General features: G+C 52.6%; 4 protein-coding genes across 4 annotated transcripts; 2 read left to right on the plus strand and 2 right to left on the minus strand.

Moving 5' to 3' along the window:
• Window positions 1–3,042: 3,042 nt before the first annotated feature.
• Window positions 3,043–5,696, plus strand: PODANS_1_21970 (uncharacterized protein; the record flags this gene model as incomplete). Its single annotated transcript, XM_001906479.1, has 9 exons — window positions 3,043–3,116; window positions 3,341–3,566; window positions 3,629–3,922; window positions 3,984–4,146; window positions 4,202–4,453; window positions 4,512–4,804; window positions 4,843–4,939; window positions 5,002–5,136; window positions 5,191–5,696. 9 exons carry the CDS (start codon window positions 3,043–3,045, stop codon window positions 5,694–5,696), a joined length of 2,040 nt encoding a protein of 679 aa, XP_001906514.1.
• Window positions 5,697–7,285: 1,589 nt separating this feature from the next.
• On the minus strand, window positions 7,286–9,038 carry PODANS_1_21980 (uncharacterized protein; the record flags this gene model as incomplete). The annotated part of the gene is made up of 2 exons (XM_001906480.1): window positions 7,286–8,621; window positions 8,698–9,038. 2 exons carry the CDS (start codon window positions 9,036–9,038, stop codon window positions 7,286–7,288), a joined length of 1,677 nt encoding a protein of 558 aa, XP_001906515.1.
• A 4,132-nt stretch (window positions 9,039–13,170) lies between these two features.
• Window positions 13,171–13,942, minus strand: PODANS_1_21990 (uncharacterized protein; the record flags this gene model as incomplete). The annotated part of the gene is made up of 2 exons (XM_001906481.1): window positions 13,171–13,495; window positions 13,770–13,942. The coding sequence occupies 2 exons, from the start codon at window positions 13,940–13,942 to the stop codon at window positions 13,171–13,173; spliced, it is 498 nt and encodes a 165-aa protein (XP_001906516.1).
• Window positions 13,943–14,666: 724 nt separating this feature from the next.
• PODANS_1_22000 (uncharacterized protein) lies at window positions 14,667–15,454 on the plus strand (the record flags this gene model as incomplete). The annotated part of the gene is made up of 3 exons (XM_001906482.1): window positions 14,667–14,717; window positions 14,801–14,878; window positions 14,951–15,454. 3 exons carry the CDS (start codon window positions 14,667–14,669, stop codon window positions 15,452–15,454), a joined length of 633 nt encoding a protein of 210 aa, XP_001906517.1.
• Between the last annotated feature and the right edge of the window lie 351 nt (window positions 15,455–15,805).

The raw sequence follows: 15,805 nt of genomic DNA on the forward strand, positions 1-15,805 counted from the left end.
ATCTGGCATGTTACATGAAGCTTGTCCCAGACCGAAATACCTCTTGTGAACAACGAGTCCATGTTGATTGTCAGAACCATCGGTCACAAAAATTAGGTCAGCGACGTCGGTGGCAGCAGAATTTTGCTATTGGACTCCCTCTCCAGGCCCAACATCTGCTCAATGACTGATTTGGACCATGGGCCGAGTGCGGCTTAGGTAAAGGATACGAGAGGGATGAGATAGGGTCAACCATTACGATACAAGATGGCTTCACTCGTGTATATAGGTAGGTTGCTGAGCAAGTCTCGAATACATTCAGCAGACTTGTTCTCTTCCCTTCTGCTTCAATCAATGCCAATCCTCTTCTACAAGGCTTCTTGGAGAACAGATCGAAAGTCGTTAAGAGCGGGGAATGTGAAGTCAGAACATGACGTGTAACAGAGCAGCAAATACCTTACTTTAGCATGCCAAGATAGGTAGTCCGTGGGAGCCTCAGTCAGTCTGTGAGCTTGGAAGTGTGTGTTGTGTGGGCTCACTCTCTGGCCCAGGCTTTTTCCAAGCCCACATCCTTTTCCTCGCTCCGGCTGGTGGCTGCTTGGCTACGGGACCAATTTCTCACCTTCTTTTCTCGAGATTAGTTCGCGCCGTGATGTGCATTTTCGCTTGCGGTTCTTCTATCCACTGTTTGTGTCCGTTCGAAGCATAAGCCGGTTCTGTACGCTTATCATGTGTAGTTTGGGGCCAGTTGAAGGATTCAATGAGAACCAGACATGGCTAAATTCAAGAGGGTGGTCTCAGCTGTGTAATAAGAGGCCTTCTGCTTTGAGCAAGACCTGCGAGACTATTGATTTTGGAGACACACTCCATGGTAGTATCAAAAGCTAGCTGTCTTGACGGAGATTTCTCGGTTTTAAGTAGTGTGTGGATGAATCGGAAGGTCTGATTCGTCAATGGGTTTTGGTTGACATTTGCGGGCACCATCTCGTGTGGATTGGTGGAAAGAGACAGAGGAGTGTGAGGGGAAGCTGCAGTCAATACCAGACTTGGACAGCCAGTGACTGCTGTGTAGGTGTCTGGAAATTTTGACGAGGTTGTCCATCATTTGCCGGTTCTCGGGTTCAAGACCATGTGAGGGTAAATGATGATGATTTCGGCAGGCCAAGCCGTTCATCTACCCCTCCTTCATGCACAGCATGGGCGGTGTCCAGTGGCTTTGCATCCTGTCGAAGTGCCAGGTGACAAAGCTATCATCATCGATACGAACGCCTGGACTGTTCCTCCAATCCAGCAGAGCTCTTTGCTGGCTACCTGAGCTTGGCTCTGTGGATATAAGACGGACTGTAGTCAAACGTTGGCATGTGACCTTCCCTTGATGGCTGGGCAACGGTACCTAAGTACGTCTGTAGCATGAGATGTATTAGGTACCTATTCTTGGATCAACTCGCTGATTATCACGCCTCGTTGATGGTTCGTCGAGTTTACCCCGCCCAGATGCTTTCATTGAAGTCCCCCCGCAAGCACCAGACAGCATATCGTCTGAAGGTTATTGTAAGAAAATCGATTGGCATACGCTTTTCAAGGCATTACATAGTTATTTGGTTGTCTTTAACCGGTCATTGACAGTCTCTGAAGGCGCTGGTTTGCCAACTGCGGTGCCCACTTTTCAGTCCCCAGCGTGCATGCTGTGGAACAACGGGGATATTTAGATGCAGCATCCTAATTGCTTGCCCGCTCCACGTCCCCTTCAAGCTCAGGGCGGTCCTGACGCCACCCCGTTTCAAGGAACCCCAACCCAGTGTGGAGCAGTGATCAAGTGGCGTCTGGAGCTAAGGATTACGCTAATGTAGGTCAAGTTGGCGCTAAAGTCCGGGGAATGTGGAGAAGGTCAACGTCACCTTGATCAACGTCTTGAACGGTGAACAGACAGGGCCAGGTTTGATGACTGAACCAGCGTCGTGTCCGATTCCAGTCAATTACAAACCGTGTGCAATAGATCGGATAAAGATGACCTGTCAAGAGACGGACGATGCAGGGCTCGTCGGCCATCCCATGACATCTCGAACTGGTAGGAGATCCCGGTGTCCAGTTGTGTGTCCCGACACGTTTCACAGCTTCTGATAACGTCCTGTTATGATTTATCTGCAGGTGGGATGCCCTTGATGCAGTCAAAACCACCAAATTAGGCGAGTTCTGGTCTCCTGGGTGGCCGACCACAGCTGCTGGTTGAGTGAAAGGCATGCCTACCGTAGTACGAATACACGTTCGGAAACTCTGAGTGCGAGATGGCTGTACAGCCTGTCTTCCAGGCTTTATCACCCGTCCAAGATAGCAACTTGACTATGCAACTTGAAAGGCGCGGGCTCCAATCACATTTCACCGATCGTCTCCAACATGCAGCATCGTCTTGGACTTCAACCCTCTCTCATCCTGCAAAAGCACCTGAACTCTCGTCATAAACAAAATAATCAAGAGGGAAACATAAAATCAGGGCGTTAAAAGATAGTAACTACGCCTCTTGACCATCTTCAAAGACCTCGAGGAAATAGTTCAGGTGTGCGAAGTATCTTCAAAGGCATATGGACTATCTTTAATGCTCTTCAGCTATCTTTTAGCACCCATTGACCTTCTTTCTGTGCGTTTGCCAAGTATCTCGCCTATCGTCTGATTATCATCGCCACCTGGGTGAGGGGTTCCCAAATCCAAATATGCATCCAAGCAACTTTAGTATCAGCAGGACTCGGCCTGGAGCAAGGATCATGCAGGACGATGTACCCTCGGTCCTGAGGCATTGACCACTTGTAGTTGCAGGATGGGAGATTTGGGCGTGTCAGCCAGGTATTGAGGAGAGGGGAAAATGCAATCCCCGGGCGCCTTGATTGCCAAAAGGGGTCATAGAAGGCGGGGGTCGTTCGGCAGGTACCAAAGCACTAGCTCTGCTTCACGGGAACATAAAGAGACGGTGGTTTTCCCTCCAGTTTGTGCTTTTCATGAAGAGTTCGTCGAGCAGTCTTCCGGGACTGGGACCAAGATCATCCTCGACTGGATACTGGAAACGCCAACATGTCGCCTCTACCTGAGGAGTTTGACATTATTGTGTGTGGAGGGGGCTCGACGGGATGTGTTGTGGCGGGAAGGCAAGTCCTCTTCTTTCTCGTGCTTCTTTTTGCCGTTTTCTTTTTTTTTCCCCTCTTTATTTCTTCTTTTGATTCTGTCTCTTCTGTGGAACCAAAAGAACATCCTACCCACAGAGTAGGCCGGGTGGTATATGTCTCTACATTATCGTTTCGTTTTCTGAGATGCTCCCGCTCCCTTTACTTTTAGTTTACACTGTCTGCCGATAACTAATACTGTTGTCTAGATTGGCGAATCTCGACCACAATCTCAAGGTGTTGCTGATCGAGGCAGGGGAAAACAACCTCAACAATCCCTGGGTGTTCAGGCCAGGAATCTTCCCGCGGAACATGAAGTTGGACTCCAAAACGGCTACTTTCTATGAGTCTAACCCTTCACCATCACTCTCTGGTAGAGGTGCCATCGTTCCGGCAGCAAATATACTTGGAGGTGGCAGCTCTATCAACTTTATGGTAAGATAGTCTATCCAACTCCATGATGGGAGTGCTTCGCTGACGCTGTGTACCTACCTTAGATGTACACGAGAGCATCTGCCTCCGACTATGATGACTTCCAAGCCAAAGGGTGGTCAGCCGAGGAACTCCTCCCTTTCATGAAGAAGTTCGAGACCTACCAGCGCGCCTCCCACAATCGTGAGACACACGGCTTTGAGGGACCAATCAAGGTCTCTTTTGGAAACTACCAGTATCCGATCAAGGACGACTTTCTTCGCGCTGCGGAGTCTCAAGGTATCCCAATCGTTGATGATCTTCAAGACCTGAAGACTGGTCATGGCGCTGAACAGTGGCTCAAGTGGATCAATCGTGATGTAAGTCTGCTGTCAGCGTCGTGGTCCCAACTGTTTATGATTGACATGGGGATCCTTGCAGACTGGCCGTCGAAGTGATGCCGCCCACGCCTACATCCACGCCACCCGTGCGGTCCACTCGAACCTGTACCTTGCTTGCAATACCAAGGTTGACAAGGTCATCATCGAGAACGGGAGGGCTGTGGCAGTTCAGACTGTTCCGACCAAGCCGTTGGGCAACGTGAGTACTTCAAGCGGTCATCGACCAGTTCCGAAGCTAACCCCCCGAGCAGAGCCCAGGCACTCGTATCTTCAAGGCGCGTAAGCAGATCGTGGTGTCAGGCGGAACCATGAGTTCACCCTTGATCCTCCAGCGCTCCGGTATTGGCGACCCTGCCAAGCTCCGCGCCGCCGGCGTCAAGCCGATTGTCGATCTTCCTGGCGTTGGTCTTAATTTCCAAGATCATTACTTGACCTTTAGTCTCTATCGAGCCAAACCCGGAGTGGAGAGTTTTGATGATTTTGCCCGTGGTGATCCTGCTACTCAGAAGCGTACGCTTGTTCCCGAGACGTCGATGCTCAGTGATGACCCGGCTGACATAAAATCCAGGTGTCTTTGAGGAATGGAACCTCAAGGGAACCGGCCCCTTGGCAACCAATGGCATCGAGGCAGGGGTGAAGATCAGGCCCACGCTTGAGGAATTGAAGGAGTTTGAGTCGTGGCCAACACCGAACTTCAAGGAGGGCTGGGAGTCGTACTTCAAGAACAAACCCGACAAGCCCGTCATGCACTATTCGGTCATCGCTGGCTGGTTTGGCGACCACATGCTGGTGCCTCCTGGGAATTATTTCACAATGTCGGTGACCATTTCACTCTCGGAATCACACAGCCTCATGAGTCCAGTCTAACATGCATACCTTTTAGGTTCCACTTCCTTGAGTATCCCTTCAGTCGTGGAAAGACTCACATCACGTCTCCCGATCCGTACGCCGTCCCAGACTTTGATGCCGGATTCATGAATGACCCTCGCGATATGGGCAAGTCCGAATCTCCAGCTCCATCTGAAGACGGATATGCTAACATAACCGCCATGGAATAGTACCTATGGTCTGGGGCTACATTAAGTCTCGCGAGACCGCCAGACGTATGGATGCCTACGCAGGCGAGTGCCAGAGTATGCATCCCGTCTTTGACTACGACTCGGAAGCTCGCGCTCATGACCTCAACTTGGCCGGTGAGTCCAAAACCTTGAACCATCCCAGGCAAGAAACTGACACCCGATGACCAGACACAAACGCTTACGCGCTTCCTGGCAACATCACTGCCGGTATCCAACACGGCAGCTGGAGCGTCCCGCTCCCAGAGCCCGAAGACAAGCTCACACCGGAGAACATCAAACGCATCGTCTCCAGCAACCGCAAGGACAAGAGAAGGGAGCTCAAGTATACCAAAAAGGACATCCAAGCCATCGAAGAATGGGTCAAGCGCCACGTGGAGACCACCTGGCACTGCCTGGGCACGTGCTCCATGGCTCCCAGGGAGGGGAACAGCATCGTGAAGCATGGCGTCCTCGATGAACGCCTCAACGTCCACGGTGTCAAGGGCCTCAAAGTAGCAGACCTTTCCATCGCACCAGACAACGTGGGAGCGAATACCTTCACAGTGGCCCTTACAATTGGAGAGAAAGCGGCGGCTCTCGTGGCAGAGGATCTCGGATACTCTGGTGAGGCTCTGGAGATGAAGGTGCCGGATTATCACGCACCGGGCGAGAACCGGCTTGCCAGTCGACTTTGAGCGAGGATCGTGCACTGGCCTCTTCAGAAAAGCGTAAAAGGCAACAGGACGCAAGCTGGAAAGCAATGGAGCGGAAGGGAGGGAGGGAGGTGGAAGAAGGGGCCCAGACATGAATCTCAAGAAAAGTGGATCCAATCCAGGGGCTTGATAGGGGCAACACAACTCGGACACTGGGGACACTCCTTTGAGTTACGTATTCTTTTGACGGTCTTCGTGGGAAGCTTGGGTATGAGTTTCTATTTGTTTTATGGATATCAAACTTACTTGAATCAATACCTGAATGGTTACGGGATATCTTTAGCACCCCGGCCGTTCTCAGTACCGTAGGGGTCAATGGCAACCACACACACGTGCGTTTATGGACCTGTCCTTCTCATTAGACACTCGGTAGCCAGGAATACGTGACAAGATCAACCACTCAGCGGCATCAAATGACATTTAATATGCCGAAAAGACCAGAAAACAAGCCCTTAAATGCAACTCCAAGACCTATCAACCATCTTAAGAGGCCTGTTGATATCTTAAAGGGCCTATTAACTATCTCAAGAGGGCTGCTTACTATCTTAAAAGACCTGTTGACTATCCCAAAAGGCCTGTTTACTATTTAACGAGGCCTATTGACCGTATTCCAATGCACATTGATTACCTAGCTTGCAACACATATTGAGTATCTGGCAATGCATCTAGATTATGAATAAGAGCCCAGTCGATTATGTTTCGACACATAATCACATCACATCAAGTCAATCAATCAACAAATATCAAAGAACCTTTCCCCGAGCATGCTCCCCAAGTACTGCCAGGCTTGCTCCTAAATGTTTTTTCCTAGGTACTTGAAGATTTGTGACAGCTACCCGCCGAATTGGCGATGACTCCAGTACCGAAACAATATCATCACCAGCTGTGAGGAATGAGTGCCTTTACCTCGTGCTCTTTACAGACGAACAGATGCAGTACGTGCGTGTTCAAGATCAGGTTGAGTTCGTCCCTGAGTCAATCCCGCGCAGCCCAAGTCACTTTCATCAAAGTTGCCGGTGATCTAACTAGGTAACATGCGCCCACAACTGGCCAGGTCCAGGTCCAGGGTTCGATTAGGAAAGTCGAATTGATAGGCAAAAATAAGATAATAAAGAGAAAAAGAACAGAGGAGAAAAAAGAATTGACAGAGGAGAGGAAATCCCTGGGCTCTGAAAGTCTTCTCATGCGTAAAATCCCAGCAAAACTCGGGGACTTCGTCTTCCTCCAAGCCCTCCCGTGAAAAGGAAACGAAACCTGCATGGTGGATTCACGAATCCTAACCTGGATGGATGTCTTCTATCATGCCCTGGCCCAATCGCGGCTTTCCTTGGGCTTCAAAAGTCGCAGGAATCTACATTCCTCCAACAGATCACGATAAACAAGCACAAGAAATCCCAATGGGACAATAAAAACACGTGAAAGTGAACTTCAATTCATGCTCAATTTGAACGCAGCGTGCTACGCTTCCAGAGCTTCCCAAATCAACGCCAGGTCCCAGCCCTCCACCATTATGTGAGCCTTTTGTTGAACCCCAATGCACCCGACCAAGCCAAAATATTTCATACAAATCGTCACTCAAAGCGATGTCGCTTCCGGTCGCCCTCAAGGGAATCCGGTTTTCTCTTGGATACTACGGTCAAGACATAGTGTCTTGCCTGGTTATTAATTGTTGGTGTCACTGTCTTGGGGACACACGAGTTGCTTCCGAGTTTGGGCGAGACTTGTTGGCGGATTTCTAGTCTCCGCTCCTCAACCTTGAGGACCCACAGTAATGTGAGTAGGACCTCCTTCGACGGTAGTGGTACTCCTGTCGGCCATGTAGCTGGCCTACCGCTTTGCTGCTGCTGCTGCTCCTTTCCATCAGCTGCTGCCGCCGCCGAAGCGTCGCCTGCCTTAACCCGGTCAACTGTGAATCCATCAGAGGACACCAACCGCAAGGCCGCCATCGTCGCATCCATCAAGGGACGCGCCAGACTGGGGCTGCAGGTAAGGATCTTCCGAAGAAGTCTCAGTCTCAGGGAGGAGGGACGAGTCTGCGACCGCGCAGGAGGTAGGTTGCTGCGGCTGCTGCTCGTGGCTGGGGGCGAGGTTGGCGTCGTCGGAGAGGAAGTCATTGAAGTCAAAGTCGAGGTTGTTGACCTGGAACGGGAAGGCTTCGGTGTCGTCACCAGCCAGATGATCGTAGTCAAAAGTGCTGGAACCGGGGGAAGAGAGAAGCCCGCTTTCAAGGACATAGCGATCTGCATCAAAGGCCTCTGACAGAGAGAAATCAGGGCCGAGGTCGAAGTGAGAAGGAATTGGAGCTGTAAGTAGAGAGCCAGCGCTGGGCGCAACTGTTGTTGCGAGTTCTCCAACCACGCCGATGGTGGTGCTTCCGCCGACCGACACTGCAGGTCTTGGCACAACATCTCAGCAGGATGTTGTGTCGCATCGGGGGAAGCCTTCACCACGGGGGTAGAGTCCGCAACAGGCGTTGAGACCGTCGCTGGGAGCTCGTGCTCTTCATCAACCTCGGAAATAGGCGTCAGGGCCGCTGGGTCAACGGTAGTGTTGTTTTGTGTGTTGTGAAGTGTTGAGAGGGAATCTGGCTTGGCCAGAGTGCTGTGCCCATCTTGTGAGCTGAATAATGGTTGTGAGAAGCTGAGTTGCGATGAGAGTCTGAGGGCGTCGAAGGTCTCTGGTGACCCGGCCCCAGCACCGAGCCTGGCGGCGTTGCGGAGTTGTTCGAGAAGAAACTCGTTGGTTTGGGTGGCCTTGGCGAGAGCGGCCTCCAACTCCTGGTTGCGCTTCTCAAGACCCTCCACCTCCAAGCGCTTGCGCTCCCGAGAGGACTGGGCCGCGCGACGGTTGCGTAGGACGCGCTCCACGCGGCGCTGCTCCTTCTCATCTTCAGTCTTGGCACGTTTCCTAAAAGCTGGTGTTAGCTCCATGATTTGTTGTGGGGAAAGACCCCCGATGGGTCCACATGATTGCATCATCGTACCTTGGTGGGAGGTTGGTCTTGGGCTCTGGCAGCACCTGACCCCATGATTTCCTCTTCTTGACCGGCTTCTTCTCTGGCTCTGGGGTGCCGGCAGTCGAGGAAGGGGTCACGGGCGTCGGAGACTGTGTGTTGGCTTGGGTGAGAGCGGCGAGGCTGGCCAGCATCGCGACGTCGGATGTCGGGTCCGCCATAACGGAAGGAGCGGGGGATGACTCGGCGCCAAAGAGCGAAGGGTACATCTCGCCAGGGGTCGACAGGAGAGAATCGTTTGGCGAGTTCTCAAACTTGATTGTCGGCGACGGGGTGTGCGTCTGGGTGTGGGCGGTGGACCAGGACTCCATTTTGAATTGCTGGTGGGGATGGGTATCTGGGTATTTGCACCACGAAGGAGGACTTGTAGGTTTGTCGTGTTGTTTCTGTAGGATTATGTCGCGTCGTATGCTTTGTCAATTCGGTGGAGCCGGGTTTGACAAAGAAGCGGGTGGTAACAGAAAGAGTTGACTGTAAGGAGGTGCCGTCCTGAAGCCTCAATACAAATATGTCAAAGAAGGAAATTGCTAAGGATTACGCATTGCGTGTAATGACGAGGCCATCAGAAAGTGGAAGCCTTGTTCGTGACTCAAGGCTGCGGTGGAGCTGGATGGCTGCGTTGCGTGGTCAAAAGGACAGAGTGTCTTTTTTGGAAAAGAGGGTGGTCTGCTGGGGAGACGCTGTCAGACGTTGGGGCCAGGACGTGCTTTTATCTTTTGGCCACGTCGCCTGTAAAAGGGGTCGGGCTGCCTGAGGCACACATGGCCTCTGCGGTGTCTTATTGAGGGCCCCACACATCCAGGAGTGACAAAGAATTGCGACATCCGCATCCCAAACAGGGAAGAGCCCACAATATTCAGACGGAAGCCTGTCAGGGGCACGTCCGACGTGCATCCACCAGTGGCTCCACCATCGACTTCAGCAACACCGATCAGGGAGGAGCAATGCTCACACAACGCACTGGAACATGCGAGGAGGCGGGGGCGTATTGGCAGCAGTAGCAGCCCTTCGATTCCATCAGCCATTGAGCCTTTTCCATCAGCCCTCGCTCCGTCGAGTCGTGGGTTGACACACGCCCGTTCAGGGGGTGCCGACGGCTGAGCCAACGTCAAATGGAAGGTGGAAACGTTCCTCCCGCACTCCGGCCGCCGTACGTCTATCGCTCCACCAGATAAGCCTCGTGGTGGTGGCAGATAGGTCTCGCCAAACTTAGCACCATCCACTGTGGGTTTAACTTGGACTGATTGGGATAGCGACGCTTCAACGGTCTGTTGATCCGAAAGCACATGCTTGAGGCATTCTTGCTCTCTGCATCAACTGGCGAGTTTCCGTGGTTCAACCGATGTCTCATGCATTGATGGACAGGCGGGGGTGGCACTGAGAGCAACAACAATGTGTAGAAGACCGCCTGTACGGAGCAGCATGTCATCCGATTGCTATGGCGGAGACTTTTGGAGCAACTACGGAGTTCCCATTCGCCATGCTCCATTTGGTGATAAAGAGAATGGAGTCGCTATCTCGCCACTGCCATACGCCGCGGTCAATCTAGAGATTATTAGCAACACATATGACTGCGGTGCCACCAGCTGCAACCTGCGCCGTTTGATCGGGAGCAAATGCACAGAAAAATCGGGTCATTCGGGACGACTGTTGAAAGGTTGAGCCAGCCTCCGTCCAGAATCATATCACACGGTGGTACGCAATCTGGAATGGGAGAGCGACGGCATGGCAAAACCTGGAGAAGTGGATCTCGAACAGGCTGAATGACCCTGGATCCAAACACCAATAAAGCGAGCACCTGCAGCAAAGCCTTGAGAGAAGCATTGCGGAGGAAGCTGCCGAGGAGCTTCTCTTAGATTGGAGTTCATGGCCATTTACCAGGTGCGGTACTTCTAGAAACTGCCCTCATTAATCAATTCCACCCTCTTGGCCTGCTTCTCGTAACGCGGGAGCTCTTCGGCATTGTACCGGGCCGTCTGGGCGACAGATATGTCAATTGAAGTCTGGATGAGTACTTTCAGTGAGAATATTGAAAGCATCGATGAGTATCTGATGCTTCGATACGCATGGTGTTTGACTCCACCCAGCAATTATCAGGCAGTGATCAAGATGGCACCGGCAACGGAGTCCTCGGCCGTATTCCAGGTTGTGTACGGCAATTGCTTTGTACGGCCTTTTGTACAACCTCAGCCTCCTCCCCAGGTGTAACTCCATTGTTGCTTCTCAATGGTTGCCTGCACTATCATGGCGGGGTTGTAGGACAACGGCTGACTGCCTGGTGCATTGCTGATGGGTGAGAGGCATAAGCGTTGGTGCTGACGAAGTGCACTGCATCCACTTGAAGCTGACACTGCCGCATTTCTATCCAACAGCCCCCAGAAGGATCACTATTCCTGCGGTCACGGGTATTCGGGGCGCTTGGCTGTGGTTACGACGTCTGCATTCGTGAGGCCGTATAATTGTCGTATCTACCTACACAAGCCCAGTTAAGCCCCGCTTCCCACCCAGTATTTTACTCGAAGATTATCATGCCGCCCTTTGTCAAAAAGACCAGCATGAATAAGTCCATCATCAGCGGGGAGAATGTGCGTTCCAGAGTCTAGAGACAATATTCTGCAAGAGGGGCAACTGATTCCGAGTCTGGGTATGCCGATAATAGGCCCAAATAGGAAAGGCGTGGTATCGGAATAGAAACGCCAAGGATCATGGTCTCCCTCTGGACTCGGGCGAAGGAGCCTTCGGTGCGGCAGAGGGAGGGTTCTTCCCAAGGGCAGGGAGTTGCTTGCACCAGAAAATTGTTTGATCGATCGCTTGGACGATCAGCGGTTGATCCAAAACCCCCTTCTTGCCACGCGCTGGTGATGAATCCACAAGTTTCCCGTTGGGGAGAGGACGGAAATCAATGGGAGTCTGCCATTTTCTTTTCTTTTTTTGTGCTTACTACCTTGCTCGCCTCGTTACACAAAATCTGCCCTGTCAAATAAATATTTCCATTTAACCCCAATTTCTTTTTTTGTTCCTGCTTCAAAGAATAACGACTCTTTGCTATTAGGCGCGCCATATACCACCGCCCAGAGGTTTTCGGACGACAATTCGGCCCTCCACCGGACCTTTCCAACAGAAGCTGCATAACATCCGGTCTATTCAAGGATGGATTGGGAACGGCCCTCCCGGTGAGGGGAATAAGGAGGAGAGCAATGAGAAGGGCGGCGAAACTCACGGTTGCAGGCCGGGTGGAGTGGCCCGACCTCCCTTCGCTTTCCCAGGGGTTTCTTTGCAACCATCATCCACATGCTTTGGAACCGCCACCCTTGGAACTGCCAACACTAGCAATGGAAGCGAGCGAAGGGGTTCACCAACCGACAACCGGTCGCTTGTTTCCGCTCCCTCTCGCTCCCCCGCATAACAATCAATCGCCAAGTCGCCTCCGCGGGACGCCATTCCCCCAGACTCCTCCAGCCTTCCAATATCCCAACCCCAAAGGCGGCTCTGTGATCCGTGCCTGCTTGCTGCATGAGACGCACACTTTTTGGAGACGAAGCACAAACGGGACGACGGGCAAGCAAACCACAAAACCCACAACTCCACAGGCCTTAACTCCAATCGAACGAATCCATCCGTGATCGTCCCTCTTTTTCCCACCCACAGCACTCCATCCTGTGGAGCAAACTCTTTATTATGGAACCTGGGGTAAAAACCAAACGGGCCTCGAATGGAGGGATGGAGCTGGATCGGGTTGGATCCCCCCAGTTCCCCAGATTCTCCAGGTGCCACTCATCGGTAGTGATCTTCCGCATCTTGTCCACCTATCGATCCGTTCCTTCCTTGTTCTCATTCCCCCGTTTTCTGTCATGGCGCTGGGGCTGCCTGTCACACCAATGTCAACCATGTGGATGCCCCCCAGAAGTCTGGGGTAAAGTCATGTCAAGCGGCAGGAACTCGCATGGGTAGAGCGTTGGTCCGCACATGAAGAGTGGACGGCACGCTTGTTGGTGACGGCGCCAAAGCATACAATGTCATGATGGCCCCCGGACCCTCGGTCCTCTGAAGAGAGGTATATTATGTGCTGGATGTCGCGACATCTGAGCCATACCACCGTCCCCCGATCTCTTCACGTTCCCAACATCACGTCCTGTATGTACATGCAAGATCTCTTTCTCTTGATCACCCATCCAGACGCACAAATTTTGAAAAGGCCTGTTTATGTACAATATAATACTGGCTGCTCTATGTTCAAGTCCCCCGTCTATCAATGCTTGCCACCCAATCGCCAGATCCCTAATGCCCCCAATGTTCCCTCCCCCTTTTTTATTTTTGCAGACCCCAAACGCCTGACACTAAACATGCTGACCGCTCAGACGCCATTATGTCTTCAGAGTTGAGCATAAAACCCCCTCAAAACAGACACACCGATTTCTGGAACTCGTTCGATTGATTGCTCCTCTAGAACTGCTCGTGGCCCCAGGGGGGGGGAACGCCCCAAGGATGAGGAGCCTTGTTGATGCCTTCAATATCGCTCGTGACCCACCCGCCGTAGAAGTCTTGCGGGGGAGACTGGGCGCGTTCGCCGTCGACATAGCACTCCCAAGGACCCGCAAAGAAGGCCAGATAGCCCTTGATGGCCTCAAAATCTTTTGGAGGCTCGTTGAACGACCAGATGCGGTTGCTCACCGTGTCAGCCGCGTTGATGGGGCTCATCATGGCGTAGTAGGTTATGGGACCTCTGAACTCGTCAAAGGAGGTACGAGGAGTCGTCGAGAGAGGAAGTCTGACGCGGGAGGGTGGGATGAAGTAAGCTACACGCGGCAAAAAGGTTAAGGTTAGCGGTTGGCCATGATGAGTCTGCCATTGAAATCGAGCGTCGGGTCCCTGCATATCACCGCCAGATGGGAGCTCGAAGAGTGGATTGAGACCCCGATCTGGATGGAGCTCAACGGCCTGGCCGGGTCGCCGGAGGGAAATGGCGGGAAGACGGTGGACCGACTGACTCCATCTCCGGACTCGACCTGGCGGAACTTGTCGACTAGAAGGGGGGCAACCTACTGGGCGCGTGATGGGTCTCCAGACACCAGTAAGCCTCACCGGGCGGGCAATCGGCTATAAGTTGGCCATGCCACTTGATCTGGATGTGTCTCTGGACTCGGTCCACCACGGGGGGACGCGGAAATGTCGTGACGTTGTGTTTCCGCATCGCCGACATGTTGTAGTTACTCATGTGGATGGTGTTTTGGGGAGAGATGCCGTCTAAGAGTGTCTTTTCGTGGTAATCAAATGTCTCACTGGTTCAGATCCGAGGACGAGGACTGGAAGAAAATTGTCTTTCGATGCCTGAAAAGTCAAAACTAGCAGCATCCATGTGCTCCTCGCAGTGGGACCAAAGTTTTGGCTTGACGTAGACCCACTTTCACCTTTCCACGGTTCACTGTTCGTTCACCCGAGGGGGCAGGCTCAATCCCGTATCCGCCTTCCATTGCCGAGCGTGTTTTTGTGCACCTTCCGTCCGTGTAGACAGTGGCTCGGGTCCTCGGTATCCATTATTCACGGGTTGCCCCTTTCCCTTGAGGCCAAAAAAAAAAAAAACACAGCACAAGCCACAACGTGCCACTGAATAGGGTGAGCGGTGAAGAGGCCCCTGTCACCCAACTGCGTCATGCTTTGTGGCGTTGGATTTGACCCCCCTGAGAACCCCACCATTTTCTCGGCCAGAGCCCCGCACTCTGCCAGCCGAGCCAACTGCGGCCGGCAGCTGGGACGCAAGGCAGCTGACGTTACCTAACAACCTTGCGCCTCGCCAAATCAATCAATCCACTGCCTTGCAACGACAACGATATCACCACCTCGAAACGCTCGCGCAAACCTCACCGTCCCCCTCGACGACGTCCTTCTTTTCGGGCCAAACCCTTTTGTACAAACAACATTCTAGAATCACAGCCGCCACCATGGCAAATCGACAACTCGCTCGGGATATGCAAACCGAGTTTCAGGCGCGAGTAGGCACCCCACGATTCCCTTGTCGCCGACAGCAGTGGCAACTATCATCATGCTCCTCTGCTAACATTCCCTCCCCTCTCAGTTCAACGCCAAGCAAGCCCGCCGCGAAGCCCAAAAGGCGGCCAAACAAGACAACGAGCTAAAGAAGCAAATCCAAAACGTATCTCTCCCCTTCTTCCCCCGCTTGGCCATTATCTGCCCCCCCCCTCTAACCTCCCATCTCGAAATCTAGCTCCTCAAAAAAGGCGAAACCGCCCAAGCCGCCCAAAAAGCCCGCATGCTCCTTGCCAAACAAGCCATCGCCGCCCAAATGGACCAAGCCGCCGACATGGCCGAGCTCTCCCTCGCCCAGATCCAGGCCAACAACGCAATGAACCGCATGACGCACATGATGGCCCAGTCCTCCCGCACGATGCAGCGCGCCCAGCGCCAGGCCAACCCCGAAAAGACGCTCCTGACCCTCGAGCAGTTCCGCAGCCAGAACGAAGAGTACGCCATGTCCAATGGGATTTATCAGGACGCCATGACGCAGAACACTTCGGTGCAGGTCAGCGATGATGCTGTGCATGAGCTGTTGGGCAAGTTGGCGGATGATGCGGGGTTGGAGTTGAACCAGGAGCTGGCAAAGGCGAATGCGAGCAAGGTTGATCCGGTGAAGGAGCCGGCGCAGGCCGTGGAGCCGACGGCGGAGGAGGAGGATGCGCTGCAGCAGAGGTTGAGGGCTTTGCGGGCATAGATTTTTGGGAAGGGTAGTGGATGGGAAGGGAACGACGAACACGAGATTACGAAATGAGGTATATTTGGTTTCCTGGGTTAAGGAGGAAGAATTTCTATTTTTCGTTTTGGCGTTTTGGCGTTTATCGGGTTTGATACTGCCAGGCATGATGCTTTGGAAGTCCCAAGAGGACTTTACCATGGGTTATGATCCTTGTGGTTGGGGGAAAGTGTTGGAATAGATCACACGTCATAGTCAATTTGGGTCACATGTGGCCAAGATATATCAAGACATTGCAAGAGCTTGTATTTCAAGCCGCCACCAACGCTCAAACTCATGATTCCCACCAGAGAAGCTCTCATGCTTATATGT

The sequence above is a fragment of the Podospora anserina genome, chromosome 1 (assembly GCF_000226545.1).
Source record: "Podospora anserina S mat+ genomic DNA chromosome 1, supercontig 6".
Taxonomy (NCBI): Eukaryota; Fungi; Ascomycota; class Sordariomycetes; order Sordariales; family Podosporaceae; genus Podospora; species Podospora anserina.